Source organism: Argentina silus (assembly GCF_951799395.1).
Source record: "Argentina silus genome assembly, chromosome: 10".
Lineage (NCBI taxonomy): Eukaryota > Metazoa > Chordata > Actinopteri > Argentiniformes > Argentinidae > Argentina > Argentina silus.
This window is the reverse complement of record NC_139664.1, coordinates 10,612,135-10,629,906: the sequence shown is the minus strand read 5'-3', so window position 1 is coordinate 10,629,906 and position 17,772 is coordinate 10,612,135. Positions and strand designations below refer to the sequence as shown.

The 17,772-nt window shown below is 43.2% G+C and overlaps 1 protein-coding gene across 1 annotated transcript; it reads right to left on the bottom strand.

Annotated features, from left to right (window-relative positions):
- Positions 1–3,515: 3,515 nt before the first annotated feature.
- On the bottom strand, positions 3,516–5,785 carry LOC310810809 (hairy/enhancer-of-split related with YRPW motif protein 1-like). The gene is made up of 5 exons (XM_083678662.1): positions 5,664–5,785; positions 5,261–5,339; positions 5,068–5,151; positions 4,797–4,878; positions 3,516–4,497 (listed from the first exon to the last, which is right to left on the bottom strand). Exons 1-5 carry the CDS (start codon positions 5,747–5,749, stop codon positions 3,887–3,889), a joined length of 942 nt encoding a protein of 313 aa, XP_083534788.1. The 5' UTR covers positions 5,750–5,785; the 3' UTR covers positions 3,516–3,886.
- Between the last annotated feature and the right edge of the window lie 11,987 nt (positions 5,786–17,772).

Genomic DNA, 17,772 nt, shown 5'->3' with positions numbered 1-17,772 from the left:
CGTCCAACCCCGTCGTCGCTCCGTCATCTAGCCCCACCCCTGGCCACTCCTGAGCAGACACCTAGCCCTGGAGACCTGGAGAGTGGAGGATCTCACTACCACACCACACCACACCCTCCCATCAACCCCACCGTATGCACCTACCCTATCAGTATTATCAGTGGATACAAAAAGGATCACAATCCTTTGGGAAGTTAATGATTTTCTTGATTTTGAAGAAAAAACAACATGAATCCATATTATTTTGTAAATACTTCGTTTTTTGAAATCTATCTATCTATCTATCTATCTATCTATCTATCTATCTATCTTTCTATCTATCCATCTATCTGTCTATCTATCTATCTATCTATCTATCTATCTATCTATCTATCTACAGTGATGGATAGGCAGGTAGAGAAGAAACAAATGTATCAAATGTACTGAGCTGTACAATTTCAAATGTTTTGTTTGTTATTTACTTATTGGTTCTTGAAATTTGAATCTGCAACAATTTTCTTGTGAAAGGCTTTGGTGTTGTGAGTTGGTTGTTGGCTGACGTTTGCAGTGTTTTCTGATGATGTCAGTTTCTGTGTCTTTGTGAAGAATGCAAATGGTTAGTGTACTCAAACTCCATACTACTCAAGATATCAACGCATCTCATTTTATCACCTCACACACAAACACATACTCACTCACACACCGTGACACACGTGTAATGAACGCACATGTAACAAACGCACATTAACAATATGACAAACCCTCAGCTTGAAATACCCACCTGAACTTAATAGGTTAGGTTTATTATAAGCTTATTGTCTAGAAACAATAATGTGGAATATGTGTGGCCAGAAGGAGCAACTGTTTATAAAATGGGACTTCAAGATTCCTCTTGACCGCTGACTAATGTTGGGTGATCTAGGTGATCTCCTCAAACTTACTCTGTTTCTACTCTGTTATGTATACAGTATTTGGAGGTACATCTCCTAGAATGTGATGACATCAATCTGGCACGACACATGAAATCTTGGCCAGTAGAATGTGCTGTTGCTTCCTCCTTGATATTGATAGTGTGAACATATGTGTGTGTGCGTGCGTGCATGCATGCGCGTGTGGGTGTGTATGTGTGTATGTGTGTTTCAGGTGAGGTATCATTAGCCTCTTTTCTCTTTAGAAGTTAAATTGAGAATGGATGCAGAATGCTCCATATTCAGCACACTAAATGACTCTCTTTTGGATATGCCACAATGATCTGCCTGCATCCTCTGCTGCCTACATGTGTTTCTCCTCCATATCTCTCTGTACAAGCTTTGCTGAATAAAGGTTTGGGGTTCTGTGAACATGGCATGCGCCATCTCATACTTTTCTGTGCTAAAGACAAGGAAAAATGTAAACTGCCAAATAAAAGAACCAATTACCTAAGCATGTGTGATCCTTTATAAATTAGTCTATGCAGTTGTGTGTAGACCAGCAGTTCCTGAACTTGGGGTGTGGTCCCCTATTGAAAATTGGGATCCCCTGAGATTAACCTTTATGATTTGATATACATATGTACAGTGCCCTCCAAGTATTGGAAAGAGGAACCATTTTGTCTTCTTTTAGCTCTATACGCCAACTGTTTGGATTTAAAACACTTACTATGAGGTTAAAGTAGATATTCTCAGCTTTAATGTTCAATGTTTTCTTTTTTCCGATTGATTTCACCATTTAGAAATTACAACCCGTTTAATACATAGTCCCCATTTCAGGACACCAAAAGTATTGGAAAATTGTCTTGAGACGTGTTTCTGGTTAGTCAGGTGTGTTCCGTCTACTGTAATATTGATTCTAGGCTTTGCATTTGCCTTCCATCTGCTATTGGTGTCTGTCAACATGAGGACCAAAGAGAGATCAAGGAAGCCATTATGAGACTGAAATGTCAGAAAAATCTATCAAAACCTTAGGCTTACCAAAATCAACAGTTTGTAACCTCATTAAAAAAGAAAGAAAGCACTGGTGAGCTCAGTAATCGCTAACAGGCTGGTAGGCCAAGGAAGACTTCTACAGTGAATGACCAAAGAATTCCACCATAATAATAATAATAATAATAATAAAAAAAACTGTCCCACAGATCAGGAACACTCTCCAGGTAGGTGTGAATGTGTCAGAAACTACCATCCACAGAATATGTCACCAGCCGAACTACAGACGCTTCACTGCAAAGTGCCAACCACTTGTTATCCTCAAAAAGGATGGTCAGGTTACAGTTTGTTTTCAAGTTTTGAAAAAAAAGGATCTGCTCAAGATTTACAACATACCACCTCATCTATGAAACATGGAGGAGGTTGCATGGTTGCAGACTAAAGTTATTGCATGCAAAGGATTGTCGACCAAATACTAAACATGAGTACTTTATTTGGACATTATATATTTTTTTCATTACTTTTGGAGCCCTGAAATAGGGGGAGTATGTTTATAATGTTTAAAATGTTGTACGTTCTAAAAGGTGAACCCAATCTGAAAAAACCCCCATTGAATTAAAGCTGAGAATATCTTCTTTGACCCCATAGGGAACCCCTGGTGCAGACCATCTTCAATGAATGGTAAACATGCAACTGATTCTGTCCAGCAGGTGGCAGTAGGAGGCCTCTTTAGAATTTAGAGACTCGATATTGAGATCCACGATAGGTGTATTTCTGGGCATGAGCTCACTCCAAATATATATATATGCATATATGCAACCCCCTTTCTAGCTTGCTCAACATAACTAATCTGACATGATTAGATAGGTGAAAGCTTATTTATTCAAAATGTACCTCTTATTCATTCAATTTCAAACGTATTTACTCAATTTCAGTTTGATCAGAGCAAATATCAAAGTCTATATCATTAGACACTTAGGGCTGTTACCTTGAACAACAACTTGGAATTTGTACAGTGATTTAATGGTAAAGCTTCTCGACTGTCTAGTCCAGTTCTGGATCCATTTCCCTCCATCTCCCTATCTTGTTCACACTATTGTCTCCTTCTCAGATCAATGGGGTCTGGGGACATTGTAGAGGATTTTCTGGTTTCCTAGTTAATCATTTCCTGGGTATTAATGGGAGATTAGGTTTCTTACCTGGCACTGAGTTCTGAGGCAGTCATAGATTCCATTACTATTAGCTTCCACAGGAGTAGCGGAAGATGCTATGTGCTTTCTTTTGGTCGAGTGGATAGGACCTCTCCCATTATTTTACTTTTACACATTTTCCTATAACAAGGAATCATGTCATTACAATGAATAAATTACATTTATTTTATTTGAAGTGCTAGTAGAGTGGGAACCATATGCAACCTAAAACTCAACAATAGTGCATACTGCAGAAATGTATACAGAAACATAATGATGTATAAATTATATTTTCCTTCTTACAAACTCAGTTTATTGGTACAAAAACATTACAAAAGATTGGTTTGTACAGTATATGTTGCATGTTCAATAATCCCATTAGTTTGTAGATCTAGTTAGCAGATCCAGTTAATGAGTAACTCTAAATTATGTTAAATTCCACATATAAAATAGTCAAAATATCATATCTGACCTAAAAAATAACCATTAACTGTCACTTAATGCACTCTGATAGTAAACAAATCTGTTAGTGGTCATGCAAAATATTCAACCCTTGCATTTACCTTGGAGGCAACATCAGCATTGAACATTTATTATCATAAAAACAAAAAAACATTTTGTTACCCTTACTTTCTACAGGAGTGCTGACAAAGGATGAGGCATACACCTCCTCATCCCCCTTCTTCAGTCTGTTCTGTTTTCCCCATTTCTCTTGCATTGCCAGAAAAACAGATGAGGCAGGTCCCCCGGCCTTGTTTGTGGCAGGCGGGAGGGCAGCACAGCTCAGCTGTTGCCTTCAGTCTTGGTGAGGGAGATTCAGAAGGCCCCTATCTCAGTGCCCCAGGGCCTATAGGGCTTACTCAGGGCAAGGGAGGGGCCCGCTGGGCTGAGGGCTGTTGAGGAGACCAGAGGAAAAGCACTGAAGGAGAGGGGGAAGCCAGACAGGGAGGAGAGGGATGAGAGAAGGGGTGGCGAGAGCTTGGAGGCTGACATAGGCAGCCCAAGGGGCAGAGTACCATTGGGGGGCACCCTGAGGAGCTCTGTGGGGGACGTAACTCTCAGTCTGGGGGTCACAGATGCGTCTGTAGAAGAGGGGGAGGATGAGGATGATGATGAGGAGGAGGAGGGTGGGCTGCTGGTGCTTCGGTGGGCTGTCGTCCGGCCCTGTGGATGATGTTGTAAGAGGAGGGGGTGTGCCAGGTGGGCGTGGGGTGTCCCGAAAGCAGAGCCCCAGGCTAAGTGTCCAAGTCCAGTGTGCACCTCTCTCTGAGAGCCGTAGTTGTTGAGGTGGGAGACCAGGCGTACACGTAGCGGGTCAGCACTGTCCCGACCCTCAATGATACTTAGGTAGCGAGCTGTCTCTGCCAGGCATTCCCGGAAGCCGAGGCTGCGGTAATCCTTGGCCAGCGCATGGGCCTCAAAGTAACCTGTCAAGAGAGGGTCAGAGAGTCAGAGGGAGGCCAGGCTCAGAATACAGAGCACCACTTAGCTAGTCGAGATGGAGACGCTAAATAAGATCTAATACCACAGAAGAGAAACATTCAGTTACTTCCCATTACAATATTACAAGACATGTACTCCTATATTCTGACCACCTTTCTGATATAATTCTATTTTCTTACTATTTTGAATATGGAAATGGCGTCTGGCACAACAACAAAAACAGGTCAATGCACAGCCAACACCATTGCCACAGACAGACTGACTGACAGACAGACAGACTCACCTTTGCCACCAGCTGCATGGAGCATCTTCAAATGATCCACAGTCATTTGCAAAATTTCTGCCTTTTCTAATTTTGCTGAACCCTGTGATCAGATGAAAATATTTGAATGAAATTATCAGATTAAATGATTTTCACGTTGATTGCATTGACACTGTACACACCAAATAGTTTATAAAAAGGTAGCCTGTGCGGAGTGAGACAGTTCATATTATTTTAACCGTCCAATTCACAACACGGCTAGATCATTACGCAATTTAGAATTCTAACATACCTGCTTCTCAAACGCGCTTGGCACAAGTCTTCTGAGCTCCGACAGACTGTTGTTGATTCGGTCACGTCGCCGTTTCTCTATAATCTGCGGATGAGAGAGATATAATGTCATTTTGGGGTCCGCGAGAGTACAATTAGAACATAGCGCTTCACAACACCCAACAATATTCATGCACGGGAAATTGATAACTTACCCCTCTGCGTCTTTTTCTGGCTTGAAGTTGAGTGGTTGTCGGGGGTGACATGGAGTCGCCATGGAGGGAGTCCACATGTCTGAAATAATAAGAATAAGAATAAGAATAAGAATAAGAATAAGAATAAGAATAAGAATAAGAATAAGAATAAGAATACGAATAAGAATAAGAATAAGAATAATAGATAATGAGTAATGAGTAACGTTCACTTCTCAGCAACATGCATAGCCTATAAGTATACTCAATAGCTGTAAGGTGTTTTGATGAGATAGACAAAATAATGTTCAATGATTCTTTCAACGTGCAAATTATGAACTCGCTGGATTGATAACAGAGACGAATTAAAATATTTCCATATAAAAGATTAAAAATTAAAAATTATTGATAGGTGATTTTAACATACCCATTTTCGTCACCACTATCTTTCTCCACTTCAATATTGTCATCCAGTTCGCTATCAGATGAACTGTAATTGTAATTTCGTTTCATTTTGCTCCAAGACAATGTTCAGAATAGGTAGTCCTTCAATTTGAGCTCCACAAGCACTCTGACAGCGGAAGGTCTGTGCAACAGTTTAAACGTCAAGCCTGGTTCTCATGGTATTACTTTCACACCATGTAGAATGAGAGGGGCGGGGAAAAGGCGGGTTTTGAATGTACTAAGCCTATTAAAACCAAGCTGACAGTTGAGTGACATGTCTTGTTGTTTTTCCTTCAGATGTGGTGGATATAAATATAATTGCTCAATTTAAAATCTCTGTGAGTCATCAATCACCTCTGTGTGTCATCAGCATATTTCCTCAGATTACACAAATAAAATTGGCTATAAGATAAAACATCAAGCTACCAGTAGAGTGTCATCTTACATATCATGCATGTGTGTGTCGTAACCCCCTGGGCAGCAGCTTGTCAAGGAACACACATCACAGACTGAGCACAAGACCCGGGTCCTCAGCCCCCATGCTGAGCTCACAGTCCAGGGGCCAAGGGACCATTAGCCCCAGAGCACTCGTATTCAGTGGTGTGTAGGACTCATTGTCTGCTGTCAGCTGTGTGGGCCAACAACAGCATTGATCGGCACAGAGGCCTGCCTCCAGTTAGTGTTGCCAAGGACGTCTAGGAAGCTCTACTCTGTTCTCTGTTGTGAGGAGCTAGCAGGTTAACTGCTTATGAGGGGAGCGTTCAGACACTAATGGGAGACAACGGCAAACACTGCTCTGTTCTCAGGTGAATAATGTGAATAGGAAAAGTCAGAGACGTCTTTGTGATTGAATTTTGTACAGTGGACAACTGAATGTTATGGTAATATAACAATAAACATTTTTAAAATCAAGTTGACAAAGGTTAATAAACCTACTATAGACACAAGTTTGAATGATTGTTTTTAAATGCTGATCATACTGCTGTTCTGACTCCTTGTGGATATCTGTGGCCTCTATGCTCTGATATTTGAACTGTGTGTGTGTGTATGTGTTTGTTTAAGAGGGTGGCGGGTTATTTAGAGGGTGTGATCATTTTGACCCCACTAATGAGGAGGGGTCAGAGGGTCAGGCTATATAAAAGATGGCAGCCTTCAATGTTTGTGCTGTACTGTGTAATTAATCCCTTCTGGGTGGTGGTGAGACACAGGAGCAACCTGAGGGCTGGTGTGTTGGGGTTAGAGAGAGAGATAGAGAGAGAGAGAGAGAGAGAGAGAGAGAGAGAGAGAGAGAGAGAGAGAGAGGGAGAGGGAGAGAGAGAGAGAGAGGGAGAGAGAGAGAGGGTATGCTACTCATGTATCACATACTGGACGTGGCTGTTTAATCCGCTCACCTCCGTGAAGCCCACAGATCGCGTTGCTCACCGGCCCCGCAGCCCACAGATTGACCATATTTATCATCATACATATGCAATCTGTCAAGATTTTCAGATGAATTGCCTTTACTTTATGTTGCAGATAACAGGCCAGAGAAAAAGGTTTACTTTAGACTTTCGATAACTGTGAATAATGTGAAATGTCTGGTAATGCCATCAGTGAAAGTGTGTCCTTCCCCTGTCTTTCTTCTCAGCACCTTGTAGGGGGGCAGCTGTTCCTCTGCTCTGTCCATCAGGTCAGTTGTTAACTTGTTGCGCTCTGAGCCAGACAAGTGGGGATGTGAGCTTGATTCCAAGGAGCAACTGCAGGCCAACACACAGCTCCCAGAATGTCAGGGGGGCTGTCAGTGGTGACAGATACAATGCGCAGGCTTTAAGTCTCTGCAGCAGTCTATCTGGCTGATGCAGAGTCAGCATGGAACACACACACACACACACACATACTGGACACATACTGGACACACGCCTGCACTCACGCATGCAGGCACACGCGCACACGCACACACACACACACACACACACACACACACACACACACACACACACACACACAGACACACAATAAGACCTGGCCACCTGCACCCAATACCTCCATTTCACACTCGGCTTCCGCTTGGTCAATTTATGGACCTTGACATGTGTGTAATCCAGTGGTGAAAAACACCCAAAGCCATGCATGCTCCCTAGCCAGTCCCCCTCACGCAGGCTGCTGTGTTACTCCAGTCCCCCTCACGCAGGCTGCTGTGTTACTCCAGTCCCCCTCACGCAGGCTGCTGTTTTACTCTCTCAGTGTTCCAGAATTCCAGTGCTCTGACATGCTTTGGCTGGACAGAGAATAGACTCAGATACCCAGCTAGATCAGCAGTGCGTTTGCTTTACCTTTACCCCTGACAGAACCCATACATGACCTCCCTGTGACTTGTCTCTGACTGACAGCCTCAGTGTATCTTAGATTGGTTCAACATTGTTTATGGTGCAATTAGCCTAATTAGCCTCTACTGTGTCGCTGTCTCATGAGGATACCCATGTTCACATGGTCTCCATTACGCAGACACAAACCATTCTTCTCACACCTAACTGTCAAGGTCCTCCACATGAACACTGACCTTCTCTGGGTTCATTAAAGTGAATTATGTTCTCTCTACCAACAACACATTTCACCCCTCATATCTCTATTTGGGGTTTCACCAGATCGGCATTATCATAATAATGAATGACCTACAATGTTATGATAAAGCTCTTTGTAGCGTACCCATCTATCCTCAAGATCAGTTTGAGATCATTTTTCTTGCATTGACTTGCTTCCTCTGCATTTCTGAATGTTTGATATGTATCAATGACTGAATGATCGCATCAGAAGCCATTATGATACCAAACTAGCCTAAGTAGCTCAGTGACTGTCAGCCCAACTTGTCCCCGGTTTCATAAAACCCTTCTCAAGCCAGTGCCAGGAAGCTAAGAGGTATAAGCAAGCATTTGTTAGAAACTGGCGTGTGCCCAGCTGCCTTCCTCAATCTTCCCTGAGGTTTCCCTTAGTGACTGTGTGTGTATGTGTGTGTGTGTGTATGTGTGTGTGTGTGTGTGTGTGTATGTGTGTGTATGTGTGTGTTTATGTGTGTGTGTATGTGTGTGTGTGTGTGTTTATGTGTGTGTGTGAGTGAGAGAGTGTGTGTGTGTTTAGGAGGTGCTGTTTCCCACAGCCCTGATCTAATTCTGTGGTAACTCAATCTCCGTGTGAGCGAGTCCTGGCGAGTGTTCTCCCACCCGTCGACAGCCTCTCTCTGGCTGTCTGAGTGTGTCTGACAGAGACCGGGTCAGTCTCACAGGACCCCCCCCCCAGGATTGATTTACTATGTCAACCGTGGAGGCTGTCGGCAGCAGCGACGCTCACAGGCTCCCTGCATCCTGTGTGCACACCATCCTGACATCTTATACCTGTCATTCAGCAACTGCAAGAGAAGGAGCTAGGGAGGGGTATGTGTTTGTGTGTGTGTGTGTGTGTGTGTGTGTGTGTGTGTGTGTGTGTGTGTGTGTGTGTGTGTGTGTGTGTGTGTGTGTGTGTGTGTGTGTGTGTTGTGTGTGTGAGATGGAGAGACACGTGTGTGAGAGCTGATAGTGCTAGTGTTAGTGTCAAGATTGGAGTGTATGGAGATGTCTTTCAACTGCTGGCTGTGTGGTTTGGCCATTCATGTTTTGCCTCTTGATCCATCACTACTGCCAGAGCGCATGATGTCATTTTGGTAAGAGTTCAGCTTGAAGTCAAATTAATCTACACAGTATACTCAGGAATCTATATTTCCCATTTGTCTTTATCAAGCATACATGCCCAAGGAAAACAGTAGAGATTTTGTATTACCTTTACAACAATTACGAGATTTTGTAATACCTCATACGATAAAGCCATCCTCTAAATCCCTATAAAATGCCATCATTGCCACCCATAGTGCTCCTACATTGCCTGTAGCTGACCAAGGGAAACGTCTCCCAGACTACGTCCATTCAACAGTGTTATCCTGTGTGGGCCACTGCTTCCTGTCTGTCCCCCACTGGTTCCAGCCAGCAGCACCCAGGTGCTATATTGGGCACAGAGACCAGACCAGACCAGACTTGAGCTCCATTCCCACCACTCCACTACAATCCACCTTCCTTCTCAATTCCTCACTTTCCTGCCTTTGTTGGCATCCATTCTTTTTTTTTCCTCTGGTGATATTTGGATAGGTAAAACCAGGGAGGATGTGTTTACTTCCTTGTTTCTTTGTTTAGTTTGAGGTGTGTTGTTATTGGAGGATGACTCCTCAGGTCACACCGCTAACATCACACTGAGGCATGAGGGTCTTAGAATGTAATGTTTTTCTGCCTCCAGCCTTGGGAGGAATTATAGAGCTTACAGACATGAAAGTGTGAATGACAAACGAGAAAATACTTCAGGAATTCATTAAGTGCCACAATGGAAAGCTTAACTTAAGAGCAAATTTCTCTTGATTGTTGAACCTTCAAAGAAAGTCGATGTGAAAAGTCTATTCCAATCCTAAACCTGTATAAAAAGGATTATCACAGTGGCACACCTTCCACAAAATGGAGCCTACTTGTAGTAGTCTTGGTGTATTCTTCAAAACTTCCCCTATAATATCCTCCAGACTACTAGCCAACTTATGCAATGCCACAATGGGTGGAAGGCAGCCGCACCAGACTCAATCCCAAAGGAGCACAACAGGGGACGGCACATGACGTCCGCACCAGGGAAGTGAGGACCAAACAGCAAAGAGCTTTTGAGGCCACACATTGTGCTGCCCTGACCCAGATACAGGAAAAACAATGTTTGCATATCAATGGGAAAGTAGCAAAAACAAAAGTTTAAGTGAAACGTAACCCTTGGTGGTTAAGATCACGTTAGAGGTAGGAGGACTACGGAGGCTGGCTGGCAGTATAAATTATATCACCCTGTTCAATCTATAGAGATTCAAAAGTAGGATGATTTTTTTCTTCTCCTTAGCAGTAGAGAGGCTGTGATAGAGTTGTCTGAAGATGGATTAAGGATCAGAGCCAGTGGAATGTTCATGTTGTGTGGCATCTCTCTGAAATGCAGATACCTAGAAATAGAGAGTGAGTACTTCAGACTTCTTCAGTCATCTACACCAGTCTGCTTTCCCTGGGGGTGTTATTTCTGCCAACCAAGGCTGGCAGACAATCTGAGGACAGCAGTGGCAACAAGTGCTAACATTTTTTAGGGGATAGGGGGGAAAAAAAGCCAATTTATAGTGTGTCACAAGTTTATCATAAAAATGTCCTATTTTTTGCGCATCGTCTCCTTTCCCAGTGGACGCGCAGTGCCAGCTGTCTGTGCTGCAGTAAAGTCCTGCTTTCCCAAGCTCAGACCTGTGGGAAAATCTGTTGTGGCCAGTAATTGATTCCGCCCTGCCAGCCCCATTACTCTCTACTGCAGTCAAACTGCCAGTGATCTGCGGAAAGCCTGTTAGCACAACCCCCCCCCCCCCTCTCTCTCTCTCCCTCTCTCTCTCTCCCTCTCCCCTTCTCTCTCACACACACACACACCCTACTTGTTCTCTCTTGCTCCCTCCTCCCTTTAATTCCCATATACTTTTTGCCTTTCCCTGTAAGTTGGCCTGTGATGATGGCACACACACACGCACACACACACACACACACTCACACACACAACATGGTAACTTTGGTTGAACATTTGCGGGATACAGGTGCTAAGTCGTTCAGCAAAACTTAATTTCAATATTGATTCTGTTCCATTAATGATAGCTACATTAAATCCTTTGTTACTTATAATAATAATATATATGACATTTGCCAATTGACATACAGGGTTAAAGGGGCAATCTGAGTTTGGACATATATACTTTTGACTTTTAAAGTCATGACATATAGCCATTGATTCTTGAAGAATATAACTTGTGCTTTACCCAAAATATACAGTAAGCTTGTTTTACTCCATTGTTTGTAAATTCCCAGATTGCCCCTCTAAGGTGCAATTGCCTGTTAGAGAGTTCTCAGAGCCTATTCTCATCGCCACCAATGGTATCATTTACATGTACATTTAGTAACTTAGTAACTTAGCAGATGCTCTTATCCAGAGCGACTTACAAGAAATACATTACTTTACTTCATACAATAGTCTAAAGTAAGTGAATCAATACATAATCGTCATTACAACCCTTTCTATAAGAATTGCAGTGCTAGAGAATTGGAAGAAAACAATTGTTAGTTAGTTTTATCTATATTTATATATAGGTCTGAGGAAGAGGAGCCCAGGGTAATCTAAAGAGATGGATCTTTAATCTATGGCAGAAGATAGGCAGTGATTCTGCCGTCCTGATCACACTATGTTATAATTGAACACAGAGAGCTGCTCCAGGCACCCCCACCCTGTACAACCCCCCCTCCCCGAAATGTGTATGTCATGAAATATTAAGTGCAGTCATCTGCTGAGATGGTGGGGTTGCTTGTCACAGCCTAACACTTGCCACATGTCTAAATAAAGGTAAGTGCTCACCCACTCCAATTAAGCCACAATTAGGGGTTCCACTCTGTGCATTCGCATCTGTGTTTCTCACTCAGTCCATGTCTGACTGCTCGGCAGGAGGGTGGCAGGCAGTGGGTGATGAGGGGGTTAGGAAGGGGTTAACTCAGGGGTACCAGGCAGCTTTTTTCACACACACACACACACACACACACACACACACACACACACACACACACACACACACACACACACACACACACAAATATAACTATTTTTGTGGTACGGCCTCAGCTGCAACATACACAATACTGGCCCCAATTGTAAGTCAGAAAGTGAAAGCGCTACATGCTAGCTATAATTAGAGCTACCATCATCCCATGTGAGACCTAAAGGGAGAGGAGAGGCCTCAAGCAGAGTGATTTATCAGGGGATTCTCATGACTCTGGCAGTCTTTATATAACTACCAGCTGAGGGGTGCACTTTCCCATGTTGTCAGGGGTCAATAGGCCACCCTCTGAGTACAGTGGCAGTGGTTTTTCACACAAGAATCCCCAGCTCACTGTTGTGGATCTAAGAGAGCATAAAAGAGGAGCAGAGAACTGTAGCGTACCCTACACAGCGCATTAGCTCATGGCAAACCCTCCGCCCACTGCACTCCATGACTGGGGCCCTCTCTGGATCCCGTGCCCCATATGCAGCCCTCCCTGCACCTCTCCCAGGGCCGGTGTTAACACAGAACAAGCAGTGTCTCTGTGAGAGGCCCCCCTCATCGGGGTGCTGCAGACCAGGGGTCTGAGGCACAGGGAGCGCGTGGGATGAGAGAGGAGATCAAAGCAGGCAGGATGAAAAGGCTCCCAGCACACAAGTATGGGGCACCTCTCTGTCCTCCCCCCCCCAAGTACACACACGCACGCACGCACGCACGCATGCGCGCACACACACACACACACACACACACACACACACACACACACACACACACACACACACACACACACACACAGCCTTGATCCTCTCACAGCAGGCTGCACCCGGCCCGACCTCTCACTCGCCCTCATCCAGCAGCCGTCCAGAGGGCCTGAGAGGAGAGGGCAGGTCCCACAGGCCGTGTGAGCCTCTGAACAACAGATGGTTGAGACTGAAGGCCAGACCGGAACAGCTGCCCCCTGCTGGAGCTCTGACCTGGCAGACACCCAACTATGACTCTCATCCCAGTCTCACTCTCCAAGCCCTCCATCAACACTGAGCAGGTCCACAACACCTTCTCTAGTGGACAGAAATAAGCAGCGGTACCATTGCATTAATGTAGTCTTCATTTCAGGCTAGGAGATCATTGATACTGCCTTCGTTCTTATGGTAGTGAGGTATTTTCCAGTAGGTTTATTCACAGATGATAAAGCATTCTTCGTGTAGAAGCATTGTGAAGTATTGATGCACTTCTGCGCCTAGTGCATTTGTTAGTCTTAACCAAGTCCTTCTCCATGCCTGTGAGATAAAGCCTGCCCAACAATTGTCAGGGAATTGATGCCCAAATATGGGCATGGCTCTACCACAAAATATTTGACTTGTGCTTACACTCCAGTGTTGTTTTCATATGAGCTCAAATCAATCACAGCGTCAACGTACCCAGAGAGTTAGCTGTTGAGAGGAGACATTTTCCTGGGCAAAGATATTTCATCTATTGTTCAGAAAATAAACACTGGGGCCCTTTGTTGACCCAGGCATGCTATAGCTACATAAAAGGCAGTATTAAGACATATTCTGTAATCCTCAGGATTATGTGGTAGATCCTGGTCTACAGGTGAAGGCTTGCTGATAAGCTTAGATGGGGCAGGTGAAGGTCATCCGCAGAGAGAATAACATTCACAGAAGAGGAAGGGAAAAGGAAAAAGCAGAAGCCCAAATCCGTACAGATTAGGAAATGGTTGATTTTTTAAACCGTCTCTGTGAGAAAATCTGTATGAACTTGCTGGAGCTTCCTGAAAGCTCCTCAACTGTCTAATCTTCAGCATGACTAGTCTTTGAACATTCAAGCACAAGCACACATGAACCTTGCCAAATCCCCATATAACAATCAAAATGTAGGATGTAACGCACGCACATGTGCGCGCACACACACACACACACACACACACACACACACACACACACACACACACACACACACACACACACACTCCATTTCCCAACACAAATTCATGTCAAACATCTTTACATTAACTGAGTAAGGTAGTTATAAGAATTCTAACACCTGAACACAATAATAATCCTCATTTTTCATGCTTTTTCATTGTGACTATCTTGATACCAAACAGAAACAGTAATAATGGATAAATTAGGGCTAAGATATACACAATATTATCTGTCTAAACTCTGTCTATTACCCACTACAACATCCACAGTGAGGCCCAGGATCACGTCCAGTGTAATAAGCCATTCGTCCCCTGAGAGGTCCTATAGACAAAGACCACTGTGGCTGTTTGACTCCAAAAGGGTGTAGCAGGACCGTCAACATGAGCAGCTGTGACCTCACCATTACCTGTTTGCTTAAATGTAAAACTGCAGCTTAGATTTGAAACAAGCACAGTTAAACTAACGAACCTCACGCTGCCCCAGAGGATCCACTCTCAATTATTCATGAGCCCTCAGGTTGGACCCTGGGAACAAGCTGAGCGAGGCCCTGTGTCAATAAGAAACACTGGCCGCCACAATGGGCTTTGCCTCCAACTACACTGTTGACAGACACCCACACAAAGGAGCTGAAAGGGGTCCCCCTCCGTTCTCACACACACCGAAGAATGAGTCAGTGTGCTGCCGCTCGGAGCTGTGTTTGTACAGTATATACAGCTTTTGTCCTGAGCCACTGTTCCCCCATCAATGGGGGCTGGTGTGTTGATGAAAACCAGGAAGAAAGGCCTTCTCTGTGGCTGCCAGGGAGAGTTCATATTCATTAGAGGGGCTCTGTGCCTGGTAGACTGCACCTGAATCTACCCCAGAAAACCCTGGGTGAAAAGACAACTAGTACATGTAATCCCCTTATTAGATTGGTAAACAGCTTGATGTTAAATACTGGTACTTGTGACTTAAAGTCCTACCTAATCTAGAAATCACACAATAATTTACGTGAATGTGGGAGTTCTGACCCTTACACTACAGTAATGTAAGCAATACAGTAGGCCTAGTTCTGTAACAGAGACAGAGGGTAGCTGGTACGATCTCAAATCGGACTTTGCAGTGCATCTCTGGGCAACAGACCAGAGGTTTGCTTACGCCTCTTGAAAATCAGTCAATATATTACTGGCTGTGAGTAGTCAAAGTAACATAAGTGAATATGAGTAATCTAATCTAAATTGAGCCGGGCTATATAACCACATCTAGGGAATACAGAGCTTCAACAATTTCCTTGGCTAAGAGATCTGAGCGACTTCTACCCCATTTCTGTCGACCACATAGAACATGTATAAGTTCCTGCACCTCCTCACAGAAGGGCCTCCTCTAAACACTGGGGTTTCATATCATCAGGGTAAGATGTAATATTATCAGAAGACGTTCTGATGTTCATGTGGACCATATATACTGAAGAATGTATGCATTCACTGCAATGTAAGTCGCTTTGGATAAAAACGTCAACTAAATGGCATATATTATTCTACTATATTATATTACGTGATTTTTGGCTATACACCTCTACTCACCTTGGTTGAAGCATCCACTCTCCTCTTAATGTAATGTTACACATAAAACACAAATCTGTGTTAAGTGTTTGTGCTTACATGGCACTCTCGGACAAGCAGAGATATTTCTGCCTGGCAGGAGAGTCTTGGCACTGACTACTCTCTATGCCTGGTCTATCTCACACCTGCTGAACTACAGGTCCAACACCCACCTGCCAGGGCCACCAGTGCCATTTCACCCATACAAATATAGTGAATTGATCCTGAAGCTCCTGCTGAAGCAATAAACAATATATTGATAAATCCATTGGGTGGCAGTAGACAACATCTGCTGTAAGAGCTGCTGTAATATTAGAACACAATATCAAACATAGTAAGATCTAGGTTCTACGTCTAGTTTTTACATACTTTCATCCCACTAAACACACCTTTAAATTGGATTACATCCACAAATGATGGAAAATAAATATGTTATTACATGCAGAAAATAACTGATGACGGTGTGGGATAGTTTGTTAATCTGCTGTCAATTGGCTCCATCTGCTGGTTTCAAGGGGAAGTTTACCCGAAATCCATTTTCATGTGTATTTCGATGCATACCGTCGTGTGCAGCTGCATCATAGCTATGGAAACGCGAGTTTGTTGCCGTGTTAAAATAGGTTTTTGCATACTGACCCTGCTATATGCAAGTGGAATTTGTTCAAATGGGCAATTTGGAACATCAGGATTGATCGGGACATTCAAAGTGAGATATCGCGTTTTTTTGTGAATGTGTCTTCTATTGACTGATGAAAACATAAATCCTCTACATTAGAGCGTACAATTCCGCTTTAAACATGAGGTCGTTTATTATGCATTTAGGCAGAGATTTTAGAATACTGAGAGGCTGCTATTACCGCTAGTACTAAGCTCCATCGTGGCTGCCGCTGATAAAAACGTTACCATGGTTACAGTGGGACAGACGATTTTTTTTTTTAACCTCATGAGTATTCAACAAAACAACAAATCAAAACATAATTTTTCTTCCAGCGAAATTCTTAGTTACATGATTGTATGAGTTTTGAAGTAGAGGGTGTAGTGTTTATTAAGTGTGGTAATGATGACGAAAACTAGCCAGCTGGTTTACCCTACTGCGCACGTGTGTTGTGCACTCCTCCATTATCCTTTTAGTGGTTGTATATTCCAGACAAGTTCGGCTACTTGTAAAAAAAAAAACGTTGTTTGGATCTCATATTTAGTAAAAAAAAAAAAAAAAAAAAAAAAAAAAATAGGGATATATATGGACAAGTTGGTGACTAGGCAGTTATCAAACGCCAAAAAGTACGCTCTCGACACGCTCTAGATAGAGTGCAAGAATGCATTTTGGAACACAGCTGAGGTTTATGCTCTATGGCTAAGGCCAGGGTCATCCAAAGATGCAGTACATTACATTTACATTTATGGCATTTATCCAAAGCGACTTACAACAAATACATTTGCTTAAGTAAGTGAATCATCTATCCATCAGTCATCATAAGATAAAGTAATCAATGCTCAGACCAGGGTTAGGGTTAGGGTTATGGGGTTAGGGGTTAGGGCCATAGGCAGTCACAATGCTAGAAGAACTTTTTTTTTTAACAGGAGAAAAACTTGTACAGGGTGGTAGTGGCGGTGAAGAGGTCTTTAGGAGGGAAGTAGCCATTAATTTAACCCCCAGTTTAAATTGTGAAAGTCATGGACATATTATTTCAATATTTGCAGTCTATGTTAATTTACAGTCTCGCTAATTACAGCTGTATAATAGAACAAAATATGATAGGATTAGAATAGGTATAGAATGAAATAGAATTGTTTTGCATATGCAACATCCAAAAAGAGCTTTCTCTAAGTTATCTGCTTGTTCTGCAGGCTCACCTGTGCCCATTTAACCCACTTACTAGGATTGATTTCACATATTGTTCGTCCATGGATGATATGCAACTGCAGAAATGTCCAACTAAAAACGTTTGCTTG

What these genes read in the sequence shown, in the direction of transcription:
- LOC310810809 (XM_083678662.1), bottom strand. Translation starts at nt 5,749, where the DNA reads ATGAAACGAAATTACAATTACAGTTCATCTGATAGCGAACTGGATGAC. An exon ending in CCAGAAAAAGACGCAGAGGG is followed by an intron (nt 5,152 to 5,260) that starts GTAAGTTATCAA and finishes TCTCATCCGCAG; the next exon opens with ATTATAGAGAAACGGCGACG. An exon ending in CCATGCAGCTGGTGGCAAAG is followed by an intron (nt 4,498 to 4,796) that starts GTGAGTCTGTCT and finishes CTCTCTTGACAG; the next exon opens with GTTACTTTGAGGCCCATGCG.